We start from the raw sequence: 24,524 nt of genomic DNA on the forward strand, positions 1-24,524 counted from the left end.
CATTTTACTGTTTGACTGTAATTCATCGTGTTAGAAAAATATGTTTTATTTTTGCTAAGTTGCTCTACCATCTGCCATTTTTTTCATAGTAACCCAGTCTAAAGTTGGTGAGACCAAGGCAAAGTGATTTTGTACTATTAGTGTGAAAATGAGAGCTAAAATGTATTTCCAGTTATTACCTCATTCTTAATTCATGAATGTCACATTTCTTCTGATAAGTCATTCTGGGTCAGATAATATGAAATCAGATTGTCTTTACTGAAACCTAATAATCTGTTGTACTGGGAATAGTTAAAATCTGTCCTGATTATTTGTCTCAAGCATCAGATACAGTGTTTTAAAAACATAGATCAGAAACGAAAATGAAAATAAGTGAGATGAAATTTAACCTAAAAGTTTACAAATGTATCATATTTGAGAGTTTTAAAAATGAAATCATGTATATATTACAATGCAGCTTAACTTATTGGCTATTTGTTCTTCTCCCCATTTAACAGAAGAAGGCATTCTCTCTTTTTTCTTTTAATGTCACACGTTCATCCTCCATGCCTACTCTGTAAATTCAAAGCAATGGCAATTTAAATAACATCAATCATTTAAGGTTGACAGGTGTAAAACTGAGCTATGAACTTTATGAAACTCATAATACTATTTAAATGCAAAGTGTTTTTGTAATTGAACATCCCTATGGATTCAGCACCACATCTTGAAATCTTGACATCACCGGTTGACTTTTAAGAATTGCCCCCAGACCAAGTAGCTAAACAGATCCTGGGAAAGTTGATTCTGTTTCAGACAGCCACTCTTCTTGATCCAAAGGCGAGGGTCACTTAGGATGAGGGCGCTCAATTGTGAACAGAGCCAAACCACACAATAGCCTGGTCGTGGTCCGGTGCACACAGGCTGGAATCATTTGCGTATAGGGTGTTAAAAAATTAACAGACAAGACCATGGAGTTATGGACACTGGCACTGCACTGCTGCCTAACTGGTAGGGAATTGTGTGCACCCGTACTAAGCTGTAGTGTCTAACAGTCCAGAGACAAAAATGATCACAGGTCATGAGCTAGATTTGGCTTCTTAATAAACTATAGCAGTCTCCTGATAAACTTATTCTTCCACATGTGACCAGTCTCATGAATAAAGCCCTTTGTCTCTTCCCCTGCCCGGGCCGTGCCGTGCAGCATGCAAGATCTTAGTTCCCCGACCAGGGATGTTCCCTTGCCCCCTGCAGTGAAAGCGCAGAGTCTTAACCACTGGACTGCCAGGGAAGTCCCAAGTCCTTTGTCTTTTTAGTGTGAACAATATGGAAAGTGAACTGGATGCTTCTAATTCTAACTGGTCTTGCTAGTGTTGATATTTTATATAAAATAAAATACAGGTTAACCTAAGAGCCTTAGTAACCACATGTCAATAACTGACCTTTGTTGTAGGTAATCTGTGACTTTCATTTAAAAGAGTAGAAAAGGATTGCATGCTATGGTGGAAAGCTGCTTTTAAAGCTCTAAGAAGTAGCCCAGGCTTGTAGGATGTGGTGCATGTCATCTCTCATCCTGAATTTCCCATACGGCCACATCCAGATATATGTATTTTTTTGTCTTGGTTTTGACACATTTTAAACATAATATCATTATCCTGAATTTCCCCTTCAAGTGGAAAAAATAGTAGAAACAGAAATACATCCTCTATAATAACAGACCTTCACTGAGTATCACCATGTATAAGACACTGTGCTGGCAATCACGGGAGCACAATGATATGTCCTTCATTTTATTAAGATTTTGAGGGCCTATTCACTTTTACTAATAATTTTAAATTTTAATAATTTCATTATGTGTATTATTAATATTTTATGAGATATGTACATGATAATTTGTGTTTCTAGATATTTTAAATGCAAAACAACTGTTTGGCCTTATCTGAAAGGAAGAGTTACAGCAAATGGAGTGATTGTGTAGTGTAGGAAAATTTCCCTTAATGTTTTATATCTTGACGTGGGTAGTAGTTAAATAGCTGTTCACTTTATAATAAATTTGTTAAACTGTTCATATATGTATGTTATATTCTTTTCTGGTGGTCCATTATAATTTACAATGAAAAAGGAGTGGTGAAAAACGATTTCTTCAGCCTCAAAATTTCTCCTGGAGCAACGCCTGAAATTCCGTTGTTATCAGTTAATTATTTTAGTTAATATTTGACTCTTCCTTTTTCTCTTTAAAATGGAACTATGGGACTTCCCTGGTGGCGCAGTGGTTAAGAATCCGCCTGCTAATGCGGGAGACGTGGGTTCGATCCCTGGTCCGGGAAGAACCCACATGCTGTGGAGCAACTAAGCCTGTGCACCACAACTACTGAAGCACATGCACTCTAGGGCCCGTGTGCAACAACTACTGAGCCCGTGTGCTGCAATCACTGAAGCCCACGCTCCTTGAGCCTGCGCTCCGCAACAACAGAAGCCACCACAATGAGAAGCCCGCGCACTGCAGCGAAGTGTAGCCCCTGCTCACCGCAACTAGAGAAAGCCTGTGCAACAACGACGACCCAATGGAGCCAAAAAAGAAAGGAACTATTCTGTGACTAATTAATACATGAAGACATGAGCCCTTTAGTGTGGTTGGTTTGTCAGATCACCTCTTCTCTCTAGTCCAAGAATCTGAGCTAACGTAGGAGGGATGGTTCTGGAAGGTGGGATGACGAGGGGAGGAAACATTTGGAAAAGGAAGGCAGTTAGTGCATGTCAGCAAAATGGAGTCAATAAACCTAGATGATGCATAACCATCGCTCTCACCTTTGTGGATTTCAGTAAGCAATATATAACCTAACTTTACTTAATTGCTTAGCTTTCTTCTTAAATGGTAGCAGTATAAAAAAAAATCTCACTCATTTAACATAATTAGGACAATGGTTAAAATACAGTGTTTTAAAAATGTAGTTATTGGGACTTCCCTGGTGGAGCAGTGGTTAAGAATCCATTTGCCAATGCAGGCGACACGGGTTCGATCCCTGGTCTGGGAAGATCCCACATGCTGCAGAGCAGCTAAACCCATGTGCCACAACTACTGAGCCTGCGCTCTAGAGCCCACGAGCCACAGCTACTGAGCCCACACACCACAACTACTGAAGCCTGTGTGCCTAGAGCCCGTGCTCTGCAACAGTAGAGAAGCCACCACAATGAGAAGCCCGCGCACCACAAAGAAGGGTGCCCTCCACTCGCCGCAACTAGAGACAAGCCCGTGCGCAGCAACGAAGACCCAACACAGCCAAAAATAAAATAAAATTTAAAAAGTAGTTATTACTTTTAAGTGCATATTTAGTAATATAAAGCTAATAGGTATTGCCTAATTAGGGCTTTTTAAGAACCCTACGTTCATGAATAGAATAGAGTAATTTATAGTTAAATATGAATATTATATGAATGGATACTTCAGAAGTGCTCCCACTGAGTTAAGGCTTGTAAGTAGCTTTTCTCCTTATAGTCTGTTTTCCTAGTAAGGCTTTTACACCATAGGCTTGTCCAGTTCACATAGCTATAGAGGAGGAAAATACATATAAACAGATTTTTTGGTTAGTAGTACACTGTTTTGAATATAAAAGAGCCATAAATTAAATTGTATTACCCTATCTAGTTATGATGTGTATATGAGAGTTATATGACTAACATATATACCATTTTATGTTAGTAAAATAGTCTTGTCAGTCAAACAGTTTATTTTGAAGAAGCCTGGCTATGGTGTTTGTGAGTGTCTGAGAGAGAGCTTGTGTGTGATTTTTTTTCCTGAAATTCTTTGGGAAAACCATAGATTTAGTGTTTGATGTCAAGAATTATGATTTAGATATTGTGAATAACCCAATGTTGGTTTCTTTAAGAAAAAACGCATGCATACATAGTTTGAAATTTTTCTATTTTAAGATAATGCTCAGTTTTTGATCTACCTGTTTGTTAAGTTTTTGGAAGCTTCGGAAGGAAACCAGGTGAAAGTGATCAGGCAGCCTCACTTTCCCCAAGGTTGTTAGACTAAGACTGCTCAACAATATTATGGTTACCAGGCGGGAGAGGGAGGGACGGGTAAACTGGGAGATTGGGATTGACATATACACATTACTATATATAAAATAGATAACTAATAAGGACCTACTGTATAGCACAGGGAACTCTACTCCGTACTCTGTAATGAAAGAGTAGATATGTGTATATGTATAACTGATTCACTTTGCTGTACAGCAGAAAGTAACACAATATTGTAAATCAACTACACTCCAACAAAAAATAAACAAGCCAAAAAGCAAAAAGAAAAGACTGCTCAGCCTGGGAAATAGCCTTGGGTACATGAAGGTCCCTTGCAGTATAAATTAGTAATACCTGCTGAAAACAATACCACATATTAAAAACATGTATTCAAAACAATTAAAAATATGATGTTGGGGTAATTCTGTCTAGGGCACAAATGAATTAATCCCTCCTGCCACTGTCCCAGGGCCATACCACATGGAATTCCAGTTTTGAGAAGCAGCTCCATCTGAAATCTGCACCAGAAATTTTGGGAATCTGCCTAGGTGATTTTTATTAAGGGTTATGGCAAAATAGACAGTGACTGGCCACTCTGATGTCTGATAGCACATGGGGTTGTTCACTGGAGTTGGTTGTGTTCCACTTATTATACCTGGTGAAATTTCCCGTAGATCTCAATGTTATTGTTTTCTAATGCCTGGATTCTGAATGTTGCTCCCACATGAGCGTACCTTTAATGCCACATATCTTCAGGTTCACCTTTTCATTTCAGGGTTCCAGAATAGGAACAAAATGCAGATGTTGAATCCATGTCAAATTCCTTGTAATAATAGTTTTGGGAGCTCTTATTTGAAACCACTGTTTTCTTTCTGTGTTCAAGGTGTATGCCTTAATGTTTATCATTCCTGATGAGTAGCCAAACCTGCCTCCAAGTGTTCTGGAGGGAATGGCCAACTTTGGGGTGCTCACTTTTTTCTCTTGTTGTCTTTCAGCGTTGGTTGCCCTTGAGAGAGAATTCTTCTCTTAGTTGGCTATTAAATATTCTTCTCATTGGACATTCTTTTTTTTTTTTATATAATATTTATTTATTTATTTATTTTGGCTGCGCCAGGTCTTAGTTGCAGCATGTGAACTCTTAGTTGTGGCATGCATGCAGGATCTAGTTCCTCGACCAGGGATCGAACCCAGGCCCCCTGCATTGGGAGCACGGAGTCCTACCCACAGGACCACCAGGGAAGTCCCCTCATTGGACATTCTTTTCACTTCTAAAGAGTCTGTTTCTCCCAGTAGACCCTTAATTTAGACTGATTTTTGAGGATGAGATGCAGGTGGTCATGGAAGGCTGTGTATTGTGGTGGCTTAGAGCTAAGACTCAGGAGCCAGACTGCTGGGTTTTAAAGCTGCTCCCCCCCCCCCCGCAACTTATGAGCTGTGGGACCTTGGCAAAGTCCTGTTTTTCTTATCTTTAAAAATGGGGATAATATTAGTATCTACCTTAGAGGATTATTTTGAGGATTATATGATTAAAAAGACCCAGAAGTACTTGGGGCAGCACCAACACATGGTTAAGTGCTCAGTAAATATTAGCTCTTATTAGTCTTACAGACTCACCTCACGACTCGAAAACCGTTAGGGGTGATTACTCTTTGGATTGAAGGACCTGATCCGTGGACATACAAGATGCCTTTCTGAGGAAGACGCACCTGCCTGCCACATGGTTAATTGAACAAGGGCTTCGGACATCCCCTCCCTGGTTTCCCCTGTGCCTCCCAGAGTGAGGGCCACACCGCTAGAGAAAAGAAGACTACTCATCAGTGCTGCACATCTCACCCCTGCAGGCTTATCTGCCTCCCTCCCAAGAATGGGATCCAGACTTCCTGGATGGGCCCATCTGCTGCACTTTATTTGGATCATGATTTCCAACGTTGTGTCTGCTGGGGGCTCCCTCTGCTGGTTCATCTAGCGTGTATGCAAATCTGCGGAATAAAAGCTTTTCAAAAGTCAGTTTCAGACCTTAAGGGATATTTACATTAAAAAACACATTTGAAAACTTTTTTTTAATGTGAGCGATACAACTCACGTCTATATTCCTCTGGTTTTGCCGCTTGCCTTACGAGCTGGAATATTTTCAGGTTCAAAATATTCTGGATCGGTTTGATTGAGAATGAGGGTTGTCATGGCCTGCCAAGAAACAGTAACTTTTTTCACAACGTAGTTATCAAGCACCGATTGGAATGGCTTACATTCCAATATAATAGTACTAAATATCTTAGATTCTTATTTTAACAGTTGATGTGGGGACTTTTTTAACTCTTCAAGTCTCAAAAGGTACCATTTTACAGGGGTGCCGTAACCTAGACCCCTTTGGACATTGTTACGTTGAGGGCTTAGTACATTTCAGAAAATAGTAACTCAGATTTATTGGGCAATTCATTATGCATTTGGAATTAAAATTTATCAATACAATGTGCCATGACATCCCTAAAGTTACATTTAAAAATATGTTTTTGCTTCTTTGTGTTTCTCTGACCACTATCTCCTTTCTTTTCTTCTCCACTATCTCTTTCTTTCCCCTCTTTGCTACTAGGATCAGACAGCATAAATCGGGTAACTGTAAACATGGAAAATGGAGAAAATGAAGGAACAACTAAAATTATCGCACCTTCACCAATAAAAAGGTCAGTCGGTTAACTGAAAGGACACACCACTATATGCTGTCACAGAAATGCTTTTTTTTCTGTTGGCAAGGTTAAGAATCTTTTCACTCTGATAATTAACTAGTACTTTTGATGAAAAAAACTCTGTGGGCAAAAGAACACTTTAAAATGCCAGTGAAATATAAAACATCAGGATATGTCCCTCTCATTTGAAGGGAATGCTCCTGCTGTCATAGCGTGATAAAGTCACAGATAGTGTGTGGTCTGCCTTCTCTGAGCAGAGTGAAAATTCCATGGGATTTTTTAAATGGCATGATATAATGGACTAACTCAGAGGGACCTGGGAAGTAAAGTAGATCATATTCACGTTCAATGTACTGCGTTCATTACAGCGATGCATTGAACTGTGGCCCTAGAAAGAGGATTTATAGCATTTAGAGGCACAGGGTTTCAGAAGGCAGTGATTGCATATGTATAAAGAGTCGTCATGGTCCTCTGCACCAATTTTCCCAGCAGCCTCCCCCAGCAGAAAGACCTTCTCTTAATATATTATGTGGATTGTTTCCCTGAAAGATCAGCCTTGTTCTCTGTTAAGACGCTCTTTCAGCATCACTTTTTCCTATCTCGAATTATGTTCATATAACAGGATGTTACACATACAATAAGTAGCTTTCATCAGCTCACTTCCTCTATAGAGACTGCTCCACATGCATCATGGAGAAGTCCAAGCAGTCAGAAATACATGACCTTGAGAGACTTCTTAGATCATCTACTCCATCTTTCATTAGTAAATACTGGTGTTTTCATTCAACTGGGTTGTTGTTACTTGGAGGGATATAGTTTATGATTTCTCAGCAAAATAATTCTAAGTTATGAAATTTCTCAGAGTTGCAGGGTGTCCCCAGGGTTTTGCCATCATTTTTTTTTTCTCTTTATTAAGCTTTATTTCATTAAGTTACAATGGATTTTTTTTCCTCTACCCTGAGTTTTGCTAGATTGATCTTTTTCTGTTGTCCTCATGGATTGGACTTTCTACTTCACACATCTGTTCTACTAGTTATTACATTAACTTTTTTTTTTTTTTTTTTTTAACATCTTTATTGGGGTATAATTGCTTTACAATGGTGTGTTAGTTTCTGCTTTATAACAAAGTGAATCAGTCATACATAAACATATGTTCCCATATGTCTTCCCTGTTGCGTCTCCCTCCCTCCCACCCTCCCCATCCCACCCCTCCAGGCTGTCACAAAGCACCGAGCCAATATCCCTGTGCCATGCGGCTGCTTCCCACTAGCTATCTACCTTACTGCGTTTGTTAGTGTGTATATGCCCATGACTCTCTCTCGCCCTGTCACAGCTCACCCTTCCCCCTCCCCATAACCTCAAGTCCGTTCTCTAGGAGGTCTGCATCTTTATTCCTGCTTTACCCCTAGGTTCTTCATGACATTTTTTTCTTAAATTCCATATATATGTGTTAGCATACGGTATTTGTCTTTTTCTTTCTGACTTACTTCACTCTGTATGACAGACTCTAGGTCTATCCACCTCATTACAAATAGCTCAATTTCGTTTCTTTTTATGGCTGAGTAATATTCCATTGTATATATGTGCCACATCTTCTTTATCCATTCATCCGATGACGGGCACTTAGGTTGTTTCCATCTCCGGGCTATTGTAAATAGAGCTGCAATGAACATTTTGGTACATGACTCTTTTTGAATTTTGGTTTTCTCAGGGTATATGCCCAGTAGTGGGATTGCTGGGTCATATGGTAGTTCTATTTGTAGTTTTTTAAGGAACCTCCATACTGTTCTCCATAGTGGCTGAACCAATTCACATTCCCACCAGCAGTGCAAGAGTGTTCCCTTTTCTCCACACCCTCTCCAGCATTTATTGTTTCTAGATTTTTTGATGATGGCCATTCTGACTGGTGTGAGATGATATCTCATTGTAGTTTTGATTTGCATTTCTCTAATGATTAACGATGTTGAGCATTCTTTCATGTGTTTGTTGGCAGTCTGTATATCTTCTTTGGAGAAATGTCTATTTAGGTCTTCTGCCCATTTTTGGATTGGGTTGTTTGTTTTCTTGTTATTGAGCTGCATGAGCTGCTTGTAAATTTTGGAGATTAATCCTTTGTCAGTTGCTTCATTTGCAAATATTTTCTCCCATTCTGAGGGTTGTCTTTTGGTCTTGTTTACGGTTTCCTTTGCTGTGCAAAAGCTTTGAAGTTTCATTAGGTCCCATTTGTTTATTTTTGTTTTTATTTCCATTACTCTAGGAGGTGGGTCAGAAAGGATCTTGCTTTGATTTATGTCATAGAGTGTTCTGCCTATGTTTTCCTCTAAGAGTTTGATAGTTTCTGGCCTTACATTTAGGTCTTTAATCCATTTTGAGCTTATTTTTGTGTATGGTGTTAGGGAGTGATCTAATCTCATACTTTTACATGTACCTGTCCAGTTTTCCCAGCACCACTTATTGAAGAGGGTGTCCTTTCTCCATTGTACATTACTGCCACCTTTATCAAAGATAAGGTGTCCATATGTGCATGGGTTTATCTCTGGGCTTTCTATCCTGTTCCATTGATCTATCTTTCTGTTTTTGTGCCAGTACCATACTGTCTTGATGACTGTAGCTTTGTAGTATAGTCTGAAGTCAGGGAGCCTGATTCCTCCAGTTCCTTCTTTCGTTCTCAAGATTGCTTTGGCTATTCGGGGTCTTTTGTGTTTCCATACAAATTGTGAAAGTTTTTGTTCTAGTTCTGTGAAAAATGCCAGTGGTAGTTTGATAGGGATTGCATTGAATCTATAGATTGCTTTGGGTAGTAGAGTCATTTTCACAATGTTGATTCTTCCAATCCAAGAACATGGTATATCTCTCCATCTATTTATATCATCTTTAATTTCTTTCATCAGTGTCTTATAATTTTCTGCATACAGGTCTTTTGTCTCCTTAGGTAGGTTTATTCCTAGATATTTTATTCTTTTTGTTGCAATGGTAAATGGGAGTGTTTTCTTGATTTCACTTTCAGATTTTTCATCATTAGTATATAGGAATGCCAGAGATTTCTGTGCATTAATTTTGTATCCTGCCACTTTACCAAATTCATTGATTAGCTCTAGTAGTTTTCTGGTAGCATGTTTAGGGTTCTCTATGTATAGGATCATGTCATCTGCAAACAGTGACAGCTTTACTTCTTCTTTTCCAATTTGGATTCCTTTTATTTCCTTTTCTTCTCTGATTGCTGTGGCTAAAACTTCCAAAACAATGTTGAATAATAGTGGTGAGAGTGGGCAACCTTGTCTTGTTCCTGATCTTAGTGGAAATGCTTTCAGTTTTTCACCATTGAGGATGATGTTTGCTGTGGGCTTGTTATATATGGCCTTTATTATGTTGAGGAAAGTTCCCTCTATGCCTACTTTCTGCAGGGTTTTTATCATAAATGGGTGTTGAATTTTGTCAAAAGCTTTCTCTGCATCTATTGAGATGATCATATGGTTTTTCTCCTTCAATTTGTTAATATGGTTTATCACATTGATAGATTTGCGTATATTGAAGAATCCTTGCATTCCTGGAATAAACCCCACTTGATCATGGTGTATGATCCTTTTAATGTGCTGTTGGATTCTGTTTGCTAGTATTTTGTTGAGGATTTTTGCATCTATGTTCATCAGTGATATTGGCCTGTAGTTTTCTTTCTTTGTGACATCCTTGTCTGGTTTTGGTATCAAGGTGATGGTGGCCTCGTAGAAGGAGTTAGGGAGTGGTCCTCCCTCTGCTATATTTTGGAAGAGTTTGAGAAGGATAGGTGTTAGCTCTTCTCTAAATGTTTGATAGAATTCGCCTGTGAAGCCATCTGGTCCTGGGCTTTTCTTTGTTGGAAGATTTTTAATCACAGTTTCAATTTCAGTGCTTGTGATTGGTCTGTTCATATTTTCTATTTCTTCCTGATTCAGTCTTGGCAGGTTGTGCATTTCTAAGAATTTGTCCATTTCTTCCAGATTGTCCATTTTATTGGCATAGAGTTGCTTGCAGTAATCTCTCATGATCTCTTTTATCTCTGCAGTGTCAGTTGTTACCTCTCCTTTTTCATTTCTAATTCTATTGATTTGAGTCTTCTCCCTTTTTTTCTTGATGAGTCTGGCTAGTGGTTTATCTATTTTGTTTATCTTCTCAAAGAACCAGCTTTTAGTTTTATTGATCTTTGCTATTGTTTCCTTCATTTCTTTTTCATTTATTTCTGATCTGATTTTTATGATTTCTTTCCTTCTGCTAGCTTTGGGGTTTTTTTGTTCTTCTTTCTCTAATTGCTTGAGGTGCAAGGTTAGGTTCTTTATTCGAGATGTTTCCTGCTTCTTAAGGTGGGCTTGTATTGCTATAAACTTCCCCCTTAGAACTGCTTTTGCTGCATCCCACAGGTTTTGGGTCGTTGTGTCTCCATTGTCATTTGTTTCTAGGTATTTTTTGATTTCCTCTTTGATTTCTTCAGTGATCTCTTCATTATTAAGTAGTGTATTGTTTAGCCTCCATGTGTTTGTATTTTTTACAGATCTTTTCCTGTAATTGATATCTAGTCTCATGGCGTTGTGGTCAGAAAAGATACTTGATACAATTTCAATTTTCTTAAATTTCCCAAGGCTTGATTTGTGACCTAAGATATGATCTATCCTGGAGAATGTTCCATGAGCACTTGAGAAAAATGTGTATTCTGTTGTTTTTGGATGGAGTGTCCTATAAATATCAATTAAGTCCATCTTGTTTAATGTATCATTTAAAGCTTGTGTTTCCTTATTTATTTTCATTTTGGATGATCTGTCCATGGGTGAAAGTGGGGTGTTTAAGTCCCCTACTATGAATGTGTTACTGTCGATTTCCCCTTTTATGGCTGTTAGTATTTGCCTTATGTATTGAGGTGCTCCTATGTTGGGTGCATAAATATTTACAATTGTTATATCTTCTTCTTGGATCGATCCCTTGATCATTATGTAGTGTCCTTCTTTGTCTCTTTTAATAGTCCTTATTTTAAAGTCTATTTTGTCTGATATGAGAATTGCTACTCCAGCTTTCTTTTGGCTTCCATTTGCATGGAATATCTTTTTCCATCCCCTTACTTTCAGTCTGTATGTGTCTCTAGGTCTGAAGTGGGTCTCTTGTAGACAGCATATATAAGGGTCTTGTTTTTGTATCCATTCAGCCAATCTGTGTCTTTTGGTGGGAGCATTTAGTCCATTTACATTTAAGGTAATTATCGATATGTATGTTCCTATTCCCATTTTCTAAATTGTTTTGGGTTCGTTATTATAGGTCTTTTCCTTCTCTTGTGTTTCTTGCCTAGAGAAGATCCTTTAGCATTTGTTGTAAAGCTGGTTTGGTGGTGCTGAACTCTCTCAGCTTTTGCTTGTCTGTAAAGGTTTTAATTTCTCCATCAAATCTGAATGAGATCCTTGCTGGGTAGAGTAGTCTTGGCTGCATGTTTTTCTCCTTCATCACTTTCAGTATGTCCTGCCACTCCCTTCTGGCTTGTAGGGTTTCTGCTGAGAGATCAGCTGTTAACCTTATGGGGATTCCCTTATGTGTTATTTGTTGTTTTTCCCTTGCTGCTTTTAATATGCTTTCTTTGTATTTAATTTTTGACAGTTTGATTAATATGTGTCTTGGCGTATTTCTCCTTGTATTTATCTTGTATGGGACTCTCTGTGCTTCCTGGACTTGATTAACTATTTCCTTTCCCATATTAGGGAAGTTTTCAACTATAATCTCTTCAAATATTTTCTCAGTCCCTTTCTTTTTCTCTTCTTCTTCTGGAACCCCTATAATTCGAATGTTGGTGCGTTTAATGTTGTCCCAGAGGTCTCTGAGACTGTCCTCAGTTCTTTTCATTCTTTTTTCTTTATTCTGCTCTGCAGTAGTTATTTCCACTATTTTATCTTCCAGGTCACTTATCCGTTCTTCTGCCTCAGTTATTCTGCTATTGATCCCATCTAGAGTACTTTTAATTTCATTTATTGTGTTGTTCATCGTTGCTTGTTTCATCTTTAGTTCTTCTAGGTCCTTGTTAACTGATTCTTGCATTTTGTCCAATCTATTGTCCATTCTATCTCCAAGATTTCGGATCAACCTTACTATCATTATTCTGAATTCTCTTTCAGGTAGACTGCCTATTTCCTCTTCATTTGTTAGGTCTGGTGCATTTTTATCTTGCTCCTTTGTCTGCTGTGTGTTTTTCTGTCTTCTCATTTTGCTTATCTTACTGTGTTTGGGGTCTCCTTTTTGCAGGCTGCAGGTTTGTGGTTCCTCCTGTTTTTGATGTCTGTCTCTAGTGGCTAAGGTTGGTTCAGTGGGTTGTGTAGGCTTCCTGGTGGAGGGGGCTAGTGCCTGTGTTGTGGTGGATGAGGCTGGATCTTGTCTCTCTAGTGGGCAGGTTCACGTCTGGTGGTGTGTTTGGGGGTGTCTGTGGCCTTATTATGATTTTAGGCAGCCTCTCTGCTAATGGGTGGGGTTGGGTTCCTGTTTTGCTAGTTGTTTGGCATAGGTTTTCCAGCACTGTGGCTTGCTGGTCGTTGAGTGAAGCTGGGTGCTGGTGTTAAGATGGAGGTCTCTGGGAGATTTTCGCTGTTTGATATTATGTGGAGCTGGGAGGTCTCTTGTTGATCAGTGTCCTGAAGTTGGCTGTCCTACCTCAGAGGCAGAGCCCTGCCTCCTGGCTGGAGCACCAAGAGCTCTTCATCCACACGGCTCAGAATAAAAGGGAGAAAAAGTAGAGGGAATTAGTAGAAGTATGAGGAAAGAAAGAAGGAAAGGAGGGTAGGAAGGAAGGAAGAAAGAAAGAAAGAAGCAAAGAAGGAAAGAAGGCAAGAAGGAAAGAAAGGAGGGAGGGAGGGAGGGAGGAAGGAAGGAAGGAGGGAAAGAAGGAAAAAAGACAGAAAGAAAGAAGATACAGTAAAAATAAAATACAGTATAATAAAGTTATTGAATTAAAAACTTCTTATTTAGAAAAAAAAAAAGGGACGGAAAGAACCTAGGACAAATGTTGGAAGCAAAGCTATACAGACAAAATCTTACACAGAAGCATACACATACACCCTCACTAAAAGAGGTAAATGGGGAAAAATCCTAAATCTTGCTGTCAGAGACCACCTCCTCAATTTGGGATGATTCGTTGTCTAAAGGAGGGAAGGAAGGACGGAAAGAAAGAAAGAAAGAACGAAGGTAAAGTATAATAAGGTTATTAAAATTAATTATTAAGAAAAAAAATTAAAAAAAAAAACATGGACGGATAGAACCCTAGGACAAATGGTGGAAGCAAGACTATACAGACAAGATCTCACACAGAAGCATACACATACACATTCACAAAAAGAGGAAAGGGGAAAAAATCATAGATCTTGCTCCTAAAGTCCACTTCCTTAATTGGGGATGATTGGTTGTCTATTCAGGTATTCCACAGATGCAGGGTACATCAAGTTGATTGTGGAGCTTTAATCCGCTGCTTCTGAGGCTGCTGGGAGGGATTTCCCTTTCTCTTCTTTGTTCTCACAGCTCCCAGGGCTAAGCTTTGGATTTGGCCCTGCCACTGCGTGTAGATCGCTGGAGGGCGTCTGTTTTTTGCTCAGACAGGATGGGGTTAAAAGAGCCGCTGATTGGGGGCTCTGGCGCACTCAGGCCGGCGGGGACGGAGGGGCACAGAGTGCGGGGCGGGCTTGCGGTGGCAAAGGCCGGCGTGACTTTGCACCAGCCTGAGGCGCGCTGTGCGCTCTCCCGGGGAAGTTGTCCCTGGATCCCGGGAACCCGGCAGTGGCGGGCTGCACAGGCTCCGCGGAAGAGGGGTGTGGAGAGTGACCTGTGCTCGCACACAGGCCCCTTGGTGGCGGCAGCAGCAGCCTTAACGTCTCCCGCCCGCCTCTGGGGTCCGCGCTTTTAGCCGCGGCTTGCGCCCGTCTCTGGAGTCCGCGCCCTCAGCCGCGGCTCGCGCCCGTCTCTGGATTCCGCGCTTTCAGCCGCGGCTCGTGCCCGTCTCTGGATTCCGCGCTTTCAGCCGCGGCTCGCGCCCGTCTCTGGATTCCGCGCTTTCAGCCGCGGCTCGCGCCCGTCTCTGGGGTCCGCGCTTTCAGCCGCGGCTCGCGCCCGTCTCTGGAGTTCCTTTAAGCAGCGTTCTTAAACCCCTCTCCTCACGCCCCAGGAAACAAAGAGGGAAGGAAAAGTCTCCTGCCTCTTCTGCTGGTGCAGGCTTTTCCCCGGACTCCCTCCCGGCTAGCTGTGGTGCACTAACCCCTTCAGGCTATGTTCAAGCCGCCAACCCCAGTCCTCTCCCTGCGCTCCGGCCTCAGCTCGCAGCCCCGCCCGCCCCGGCGGGTGAGCAGACAAGCCTCTCGGGCTGGTGAGTGCCGGTCGGCACCGATCCTCTGTGCGGGAATCTCCCCGCTTTGCCCTCCGCACCCGTTGCTGTGCACTCCGCAGCTTCGAAGCTCCCCCCTCCACCTCCCGCAGTCTCCGCCCGCGAAGGGGCTTCCTAGAGTGTGGAAACTTTTCCTCCTTCACAGCTCCCTCCCACTGGTGCAGGTGCCGTCCCTATTCTTTTGTCTCTGTTTTTTCTTTTGCCCTACCCAGGTACGTGGGGAGTTTCTTGCCTTTTGGGAGGTCTGAGGTCTTCTGCCAGCCTTCAGTAGGTGTTCTGTAGGAGTTGTTCCACGTGTAGATGTATTTCTGGTGTATCTGTGGGGAGGAAGGTGATCTCCGCGTCTTACTCTTCCGCCATCTTCCGCCTTCGCCATCATTTTGTTTTGTTTAGTTATAGGACGCTCCCTGTACAGGTTTTCCTTTTGGAATGACAAGTTCTTTGCTTTTGCCTACACTTTCGTTTACTGTGCTTCCCTTAGTCAGCCTCACGGCTGTGGCTAGTGAGTCATCTTAATCTGTATGTACAGGATATGCTTATGGTAAGTCCAACATAAGAACAGTAATCTTGCATGAAATTCAGATCCCAAGGCTTTTTAGAATGTACAGGAGTTCAATCCCCTCTGTAACTGCATTCTTGCCCATAGGACTGATACCTGAAGGGCCGCCAAATTTTCCTACTCAAGTTCCAGATGAGAAATAGCTCAGTCAGTGAATGCAATTAATTTGCCCCCCAGGATTTCATTATTCTTTCGCTGCTCTCTCAATTTCCCTTTCATCTCCCTACTGCATTTCTCAATCTCCCTTTTCTCTTTTCTTTCTGATTTATTAAACACACTCAAACTCTCTACTGTTGTATTAAATCTGCCATATTTCTTTTCCTCATTTCAAAAGTAAGGTTTTACTTTAGAAATTTGATCTTCCAAATATTTTTTAACCTTTATAAGAGTAATATATTGCTCATATATAAGTAAAACATACCTACTATCTACTAATGCTCTGTTACGTGCCTTTGTCAAATATCTAATTTTTTAAGCTTATGTTGTATTAATTCCTATATGAATATAGTATGCTAGGGTACAAGTTTATTTTCATTTTTTGAAATGACCTTGTTATTTTCTCTCCTCTTTCTTGACTGTTACAAAGAACTCTGCTATGACTATATTCCAGGACTATTAAATAGAGGATTCCTCAAAAAGCCAGGGTTAAAAGTGGATTAAGAGTTAAGTAGATCTATCTTTTTCTGAAGTGGAGTCTCCCCGGGAAGTGAGAGGTGACACACCTCCCCTACTCCCCTGGTGACAGAAGAGTTCTGATGAATCCTTTCCTTGTGTCTCCCATGTGTTTCTAAAACAATTTGTTGGGATTGAATAACAACTCAGTTATATTTACATTCTTAGGGCAGAAAGATAATACTAGGTCAGGAAATAGCATTTGAAAGTCATTCTGATTTGGAAGGATGAAGCCAAGATATGGCAGAAGCTGGGGGCAGAGAAAGTCAGTTCCGGTAGCCTGAACCTGCCCAGAGCTGACCAGCCTGCATAGATTCAGACCCAAGGCCAAAGCCAGCGGTCTCTGACCACTGCTGAAAAGAGGGAGCCAGCTTCATGAGCCCAGATACTCAACTTTCCTTTCTCATCAGCCTCTTTTCTTCGCTTGCTGGTACCCTTTTTTCCTGTCCTGCAGGTGGACTCTTTAGAAAGGTTCTTAACAATTGATGACTTGGCATTTGGTTGACATAAAGAAGTAAAACTAGAAAGAAAGAAGGGGAAAAGAGACCCCCAAAGTACTGCTGGAAACAAGTATTTTTTTAAATTAAGGTAGCCACTTTATATTCTTTCTGGAATGAGTCACAGGTATAAATAAAAACACATTTTAAAACATTTGTTAAATAATTTTACTGAAGAAATAAGCATGCGAGTTAATTTCCTTTTATTTTCTAGCTAATTTCTACACTCTTTTTGTTTTTTAATTAAAGCTTTAAGAAAGCAAAGAATGAAAACAGCCCTGTTACCCAAAGAAGCAAATCTCATGCGCCGTGGGAAGAAAATGGCCCCCAGAGGTAAAGAGAATCATTGTCTTTATAAAGGAGAACAGTATAAAAGGGGTTAGCAATTGCAGCTTGTTAAATAATGGAATCCAACTGCTTTGTGGCTGGTGATGGTTAACTGTGGACAAGTCAGTCAGATTCCTAAATCTGTGTGACCGAGAACTTCTGAAGTAGAGGTCAACAGGATGTGTCCTGACGTGAAACTTTCTCCTGGAAAGACAGAAAGGAAAATTTGTATATACTAAGAAACTGCCTGAAAGAGCATTAGGATGGCTTGGTGGTCATTAGAATATGCGAAATGACATATAAATGGTAATTTTCCCAATTTCATAGTTCTTGTAAAAACTTGAGTTGAAAACTATAGCTAATGAATAGTGCTTCTGGTAGACCTTTATTCCTAGAAATATAGAAATATTTAGTTTCTTTTGTTCACAACTACCATACCAGGAGCAGACCTGCATCATAACTTACTGGCCGTATAGTTACGGTGGTTACAGGTCTGACCACACGGTGGTTCAGATTCTAGCTCTGCCTCTTTCCTAGCTACTCTACTTGGCTGCTTAATTAAACATTCTGTATTTCTGTTTTCTCTTCTGTTACATGGGTCTAATAATTGTACTTTGGTGATTAGGGTTGATCTGGAGAAAAGCTGAGATAATGAATATAAAGCCCTCAGCTCAGGCAGCACCTGGCATGTGGTGGTTTCATCATAAGTGCAGATTGTTGTTGTTATTGCCATCATTTGTGTGTGTTGATTTCTTACTGTTGAAGGCCAGTGAGACAAACCCGTTCTTGCAAAATGAAGATTTTTATGATTTGTTTACTTCTCTTTCCTTTCAAGAAATCTTGTCAGCAAAGAGAACCATGTGCCCATGATCCAGTATTCTCCAGGCAGTAAAAAATGTGCAGTCATGAACACTTCCCTAGATCCAGGTTAGGGTGTTGCTCCTTCAGGCCCTCTGCGGACATCATTGACCTTTCCTCTTCCACTCCAGCGGACTCTACAACTCCCCGAACGACCGCACGAAATCTCCCAAGTTCCCCTATGCGCGCCGCCGAAACCCCTCGTGTGGGAGCGACCATGACTCTGTACAGCCCACCAGGAGGAGGTAAGCTGAACGACCCTTGGTTTTAAATTCCCAACAGAAGCTCTGGATCCCAGCTGCATTTTAATCACAGGTTACTCTCATAGTATAATGATTGTTTGTCTCCCCATGGTAACAGAGAGCTTATGCTTTCCGCTTTTTTTTTAAACATCTTTATTAGAGTATAATTGCTTCACAATAAGGATGTATGTTTATGTTTTGTTTTTAATTGAGATAAAATAAGCTAGGGGTCCTGAAGCATTTCTCTTAAACAGCCAGAGTTTCAGAGAATAATTTCATAAAATATTGATGGGAACTCGCTTTCTGTATTGTAGTTAAGACTACATTTTGAAAAATGTATATAATGTATTTTGAGAATAGATATTATATAGTATATATAATATGTAGTGTATATAATATATATTGTATAATGATACATGTTAATATATAGAAGATTTAAATGTTTTGATCTGAGAAGATAGGATTATGTTTAGAGAGAAATCTCTTAGTGGAGACTGAGTGCTTAGCTCTCAGGACTGATATTGTTGCTTAAACTTGAGTAAAACCCCTTTCAAAGAACAGAGAAAATGAATCCTGTTACCTTTTACCCAGCAGGTCACATTGTTTGTCTGATTATATTTGCGTGTGTGTACTTAACTAAAAAAAAAATCATATCTAGCAGTTTTGGACTGTCTCTGCAAAGCAGCCTGGGCAATATGACAGGTCCAAGAGAGGAAGACCTAGAAATCACTTACCAGAGAAACTCATTTCACTCCTCCCTGACGGGGACTGTGTTTTACTTCGTGTACCTACATAAATGGTATTTTATAAGTGACTTATAATTATGAGAAGTTCAGGTCGTGTATTCAGATAACTGTCAAGGTTCTTTTTGTATACACTGTAGATTTAGAAAGCAGAAGCCCTTCTCTTTTCTCTGCCCTTGTTCGTACTCACTTGCTGGTCCATCCCTGTTTGATGTCTTCTACGTCTGCCAGTTTCCCAGGGTCTTCATCCCCAGCTTTCTCAAACCAGGTCCAACTTCACTGAAATCCTTTGGTGATTAAGAAGGGAAAGGTCATCACCTTCACCTAGTAGGACTGAGAAGGGGGAGCTGGATCGTGAGCAACACGATTAGATAGAATAATGGAAAAATAGCTTCCATTTACCATGTTCCAAGTACTGAGCAGATTACTTGCTATGTGTTATCTCATTTAATCCTTATGATACCCCTATAGAAATTGGTGTGTATATCATTCAGTCACTAGGCCTTTCCAGCAGAGAGGGATTAATGCAGGGATTGGTACACAAACGTGGGCAGGACTGAAGGAGCAAAAGGCAGAGAGTGGTGCATGTCTGTGACCTGGACACTGTGCGGCCAGGAGTAAGAGGAGAGACGGGGTGTCACCCAGAGAGTCAAGGCTGCTTCCGCCTTTCAGCTGGCCCTCGGGTGCCTGTACTTGCTGCTGGCACTGCCGGGGGCTCCGCCACTGTAGGAGTGACTCTTGCTGCCACTGCTAGAGGTACCACCGCCATAGCTAACACTGTGGAACCGCCAGTTGTAAGGAGTGCAACAGTGGGTGCCACAGGTGCTGCTAGAAGCAAAATCACTTGCCCTTTCCTCCTGCCTTCAAATCTCTCCTGAGTGCCTAAGTGGCAAAGGAATCCAGGAAGATGTGATATTAAGGCCTCCAGTCTTGGCAATACAGGGGACATTAGCGGTGGGTCCAGATGGGACTGAGAACCGATGGAAAATCCCTGGCCCAGCATTATTATGTCACGTTTACAGATGAGAAAACAGGCTTGGGGAGAAAATGGTAGCTGTTCCTTGTGGGTAACTGTTCCAGTCTAGAAGTGGATCCAGGTCTGTACATCTGAAAAAGGCAGGGATAATGAGTCATCACTTAAGACAGGGGAATAGATTTTCTGCCCTCCTTCCCTCCCAACAATTGGTTCATCTTGGACAACACTTAAAACCAAGGCAACATCACTGGGAAACACTTTAAAGTGTATTTGTGTGTATATATGTGTTCAGGGGATGTGGGTAGTGGGAACTGCTAAATATATTAAGAATTTGGCACTGTTCGATTGTTAAATAGATAGGTTTTTATAGTTTTTCATCCTAAATTATTAGTGTACCTTTTCAGCATTCCCTAAATAAAATAATTACACACATTGAGCAGATGGTCATTTTTATTTTAATATGCTTGAAAATGAATTTATCAAGTTTTTACATTATTTATAAAAATTTACATTTTTTTCCCCCGAACAAATTGCTTGAAATAGTCGGGAGCACACATATTCCCAAATCCAGACTTAATGACTTTTTTACTGAGATACGTTTTCTGCTGGCTTCCTGTGAAATACAGAGAAGTAATTGTGGTGCGTGGACAGAGGATCCTTTCATTGGCACCATCCAGAGGAAAGGCTTTTGATTTTATAGAGAGTCTTTTTGTCTGAGCATCAGGGCCTCTGTCTGGTTCTGTGTGGTACTTGAAAGGTCTCTTATTGGGCATGTGTGTTTTGAGGAGACTAGACGTTGCAGCATGTTGGTATAAAGAGCTAGAGCTCATTCTTTGTTTCTTTCCCCTCTAAATGCCCTATAATTGCCCTGTCCTTCTCAGTCTTGTTTTATTTTCACACATATTTACCTTGCCCTTGAGCACAAATCCCTGCATAGCTGGATAAACTCTGACATTTAAAACCGAGATTTGTCATCAGCATGGAGAAATCTCAAGGACTTACATTTAAGAATAGAAAATTCTATTTTGCAGTGCATGGCCAGGATAACATATTTTGAAAAACATATCCAAATTTTCTATTTTGCCAGTTGTTTGTCATTAACTGGATAAATCTATCAAATTCTGGCTGAGTCTAGAACACTGATCCTTAACCTTTTTGGGTGATAAAACTCTCTGAGAATCTGATGAAATGTTGGATTCATTCCGGAGGAGGAAAAAGTACTTAATTAAATACACGTACAAATTTTCATAGAATATTTCAAGGTTCATGGAGACCCTGAAGCCTGCTTGTTTAAGCAGTCCTGTTCTAGAAGAAGAAGGCTAGCATACTTCCTAGCCAGTACAAGTTATTTTCAGCCCTGTCCATTTTCACACTCAGAAATGTTAATTAGTGCCTACTTTATGCCAGGCACTGTGTTAAACAGCACTAGAGAAAGTCCCTGCCCTTTGGGAGCTTACAATTTGGGGAAGAAATACACGAATCACACAAATGCCTATGCAGTTATAACTTTTCTGTGTCCTTGAGTGGGGAGTTAATAGGGTGCTTAGAGGGATTTATAAGAACTTGTTATTGTAACCTAACATGTCTCCAGAAAAGTACACATATCACAGGTATAACAGCTTGATAAATTTTAACAAACCAAACACTTGTGTAACCAGCACCAATAGGGGAAGTTTTGCTGAGTCCTTGAGTCAAGGAGGTCGGGGAAGTGTTCCCTGAGGTTGGATTCTTGAGCTGGGTGCTGAGGCCAGAGCAGGCAAGAAGAGGAAAGATCATTCCAGGAACGGGGGCAACATATTCAGGGGCCTTGGGATGGAACAGAGTGGGGAGCAAGGCTGAAAAGCCAGTGTTGCTCAAGCACTGAGTGAACAGAAATGTGTTGGAAATGAGCCCAGAGAGAAAGATGAGGCCAGATCTCAAAGGACACCTGGAGGGCTTCTCTGGTGGCGCAGTGGTTGAGAGTCCGCCTGCCGATGCAGGGGACACGGGTTCGTGCCCCGGTCCGGGAAGATCCCACATGCCGCGGAGCAGCTGGGCCTGTGAGCCATGGCCGCTGAGCGTGCACATCCGGAGCCTGTGCTCCGCAATGGGAGAGGCCACAACAGTGAGAGGCCTGCGAACCGCAAAAAAAAAAAAAAAAGACACCTGGACTTTGTTAAGGATTTTGGTCACTAGACCAGTGGTTTTTCTAAGGGGGTGATACCACAGTTGCATTTGTATTGGGTAAAGGTGATACCTACTGTCCTGTGGAGAGAAGGTAGGAGAAGGTAGTAGGGGAAATAGATGAGGCAGCATATGAGTCCTGGCGAGAGAGAATGGGAGCTTGCGCTAAGGTGGTGATGTGGAGATATAAGGAAGTGAATTGTTTTGAGACTCTGTAGGAGGTAAAAGCAGTGGGACTAGAAGGACCAAAATGAGGGGTGAAGGAGTGACAGATGTCAAGAATGAGTCCGGGCTTGTGCAATTTCATGGATTGAGGTGTGATGCACTGAAATAAGAGCCACCTGGACATTACAGGCTCAAAAAGGATAGCTCTGAGTTTGGTTGTTGATAAGTTGAATTTGTGGTACCTTTGAGACGTCCACATGCATGATTTACATGGATTGTTGGATATAAGTCAGGAGCTAGATTAGCCATCTGGACTGAAATATAGATTTCTCGTAGGTGTTAGTTGAAATATGAAATAGAACTGAGGCTGTCTAGATAGACAGTATGGATAGAATGCAAAGACAAAGCCAGTGATAGAGCTGTGAGAAACTTTAGCATTTATTTGCTATAGTTGAAGAGGATTAATTTGTAAAAGAGTTAGAGAAATTGTGTCCCTGTGAAAAATAAAGAGAGTGAAAAATCTGGTTACTAAATAGCTTCCGTCTCTCTTCATTCCCAGACTGCTAGAAGCCAGGCTTATATCTCCTAGGCATGAAATTAGAAAATCTCACTGTAGGATATGGACAGATACTAGGGGAAAGGCCTACAGATAGCAGCTTTCAAAGGATCCTCCAATGAAATGGTTGAGACTACCCATTTTACTTAGCTCCACATTGCAGTGAGGCCATCAGTTAACATGCACTGCACCATTCAGAGGGTTCCAGTCTTTTTAGTGCCTAATGCTTAAATACGAAGAGAGCCATAATCACCTGGCACTTGAGGATAGCATCTCTTTGGAAAGACAGAGACTGAACCAACAATTAGGAGTACACGTGTGGGAGCTCACAGGAAATAGAGACAATATAAGGAACAAAGAAAAATTTCTAAAAAAGTTTATTATCTTTAGAAAAGTGAAAACTGTGGTATTGAAAGGAAAGAGTGCATAAGAGTTTTCAGATTTTAAATTCGTGGGGTAGAATTTTACATAATTAATAGAAGGTTTGGAAGATAAAGTTAAGGAAATCTTTCCCAAAGTAGAACCAAAACAAAACAAAACAAATCTATGGAAATAAGGATTAAAAATGATCGAACCCGGATATCAATCATTTGACTAATAAAATTTCTAAGGGAAAAAAGACAAAAATTGCAGGAGAGGAAACTATTAAAGAAATAGTAAATACAAAAAAAAAAAAAGAAATAGTACAAGAAAATATCCTAGAACGGAATGATTTAACTCTATAGAGAGAACCCACTGAGTATTTGTCATACTAGATTGAAAAATTAGATCCATACCAAGACCATTAAATTTCAAAACATTATAGATTAAGAAAGAATTTTTAAAACTTGGTGTCGGGGAGGAAAATGGGAGAGAAAAGAAAGTCCATGCATGAATGGTGACAAATCAGAATCATGGCATTGGGCTGCTTAACAGCAAATGCAGGGAAAGAAGATAACGAGGCATTGCCTTCAAAATGCTGAAGGAAGATTATTTTCAATTTAGGATTCTGTGCCCAGATAAACCATAATTGTATGTGTAGAATAAAGACATTGTCAGAAATTTCAGCTCTCAAAACAAAAAAAAATAATGTACCTGCCACGCAGTTTTCTCTGTCAATAAGTTCCACCAAAACCAAGACAAGAGGCCATGAGACCTGGAAATATGGGAACCATCCAACAGAAGCAAAAGGAATTCCCTGGTTCATGGTGAAGAGAGTTAATCAAAGTGACATTTGTGCAGCAGTACTAGACAGCAGGCTATTCAGATATGAGCAGGAGGGCAGAGGGCTCCAGGAGGGATATACATGTAACTTGCAGATTATCTGAGTATTCGTGCATCTCAGGAGGAGCTTTGCAGTTTTCTCAGAGTTGGGATGAAGAGTCAGTGAGAAGCACAAGGAAAGCTAAGCAGCTGATAGGTATGTAGAAAACTTGGCAGTTATCATCGCTAAGAAAAACTTAAACCCATACAAGAATGGAATTGTGTTCCGAAACACTGTTTAGATCGTCTGTGAACAATACTTATATAATTGTGTTTACATATCAGTGTTATGTTATTTGATATAATTATGTTAGGAAAATGGGAGAATGAAAGTCGTGAATGTGGCCTTAAAGAGCCATGTCTGCCCTGACTGGAGTGCAAAGGCACGTGTAACAAAGGGTAAGGAAATGGAGACCAAAGGGCATAGACACCTCTCTCAAGAAGTGTGGCTTTGAAGGAGAGAG

The 24,524-nt window shown here is 40.6% G+C and overlaps 1 protein-coding gene across 1 annotated transcript in view; it reads left to right on the top strand.

Annotated features, from left to right (window-relative positions):
- The window catches only part of EPB41L4A (erythrocyte membrane protein band 4.1 like 4A), a gene marked incomplete at both ends in the record, with an annotated part of 261,576 nt that overhangs the window by 202,034 nt on the left and 35,018 nt on the right, over window positions 1–24,524 (top strand). The window contains 3 exons of the mRNA XM_082651549.1: window positions 6,596–6,686; window positions 17,038–17,121; window positions 18,105–18,218. Of these exons, the coding sequence (XP_082507675.1) occupies window positions 6,596–6,686; window positions 17,038–17,121; window positions 18,105–18,218 (289 nt within the window). The remainder of the gene's footprint in view (window positions 1–6,595; window positions 6,687–17,037; window positions 17,122–18,104; window positions 18,219–24,524) is intronic.

Source organism: Grampus griseus, assembly GCF_964374135.1.
Source record: "Grampus griseus genome assembly, chromosome: 3".
Classification (NCBI taxonomy): domain Eukaryota; kingdom Metazoa; phylum Chordata; class Mammalia; order Artiodactyla; family Delphinidae; genus Grampus; species Grampus griseus.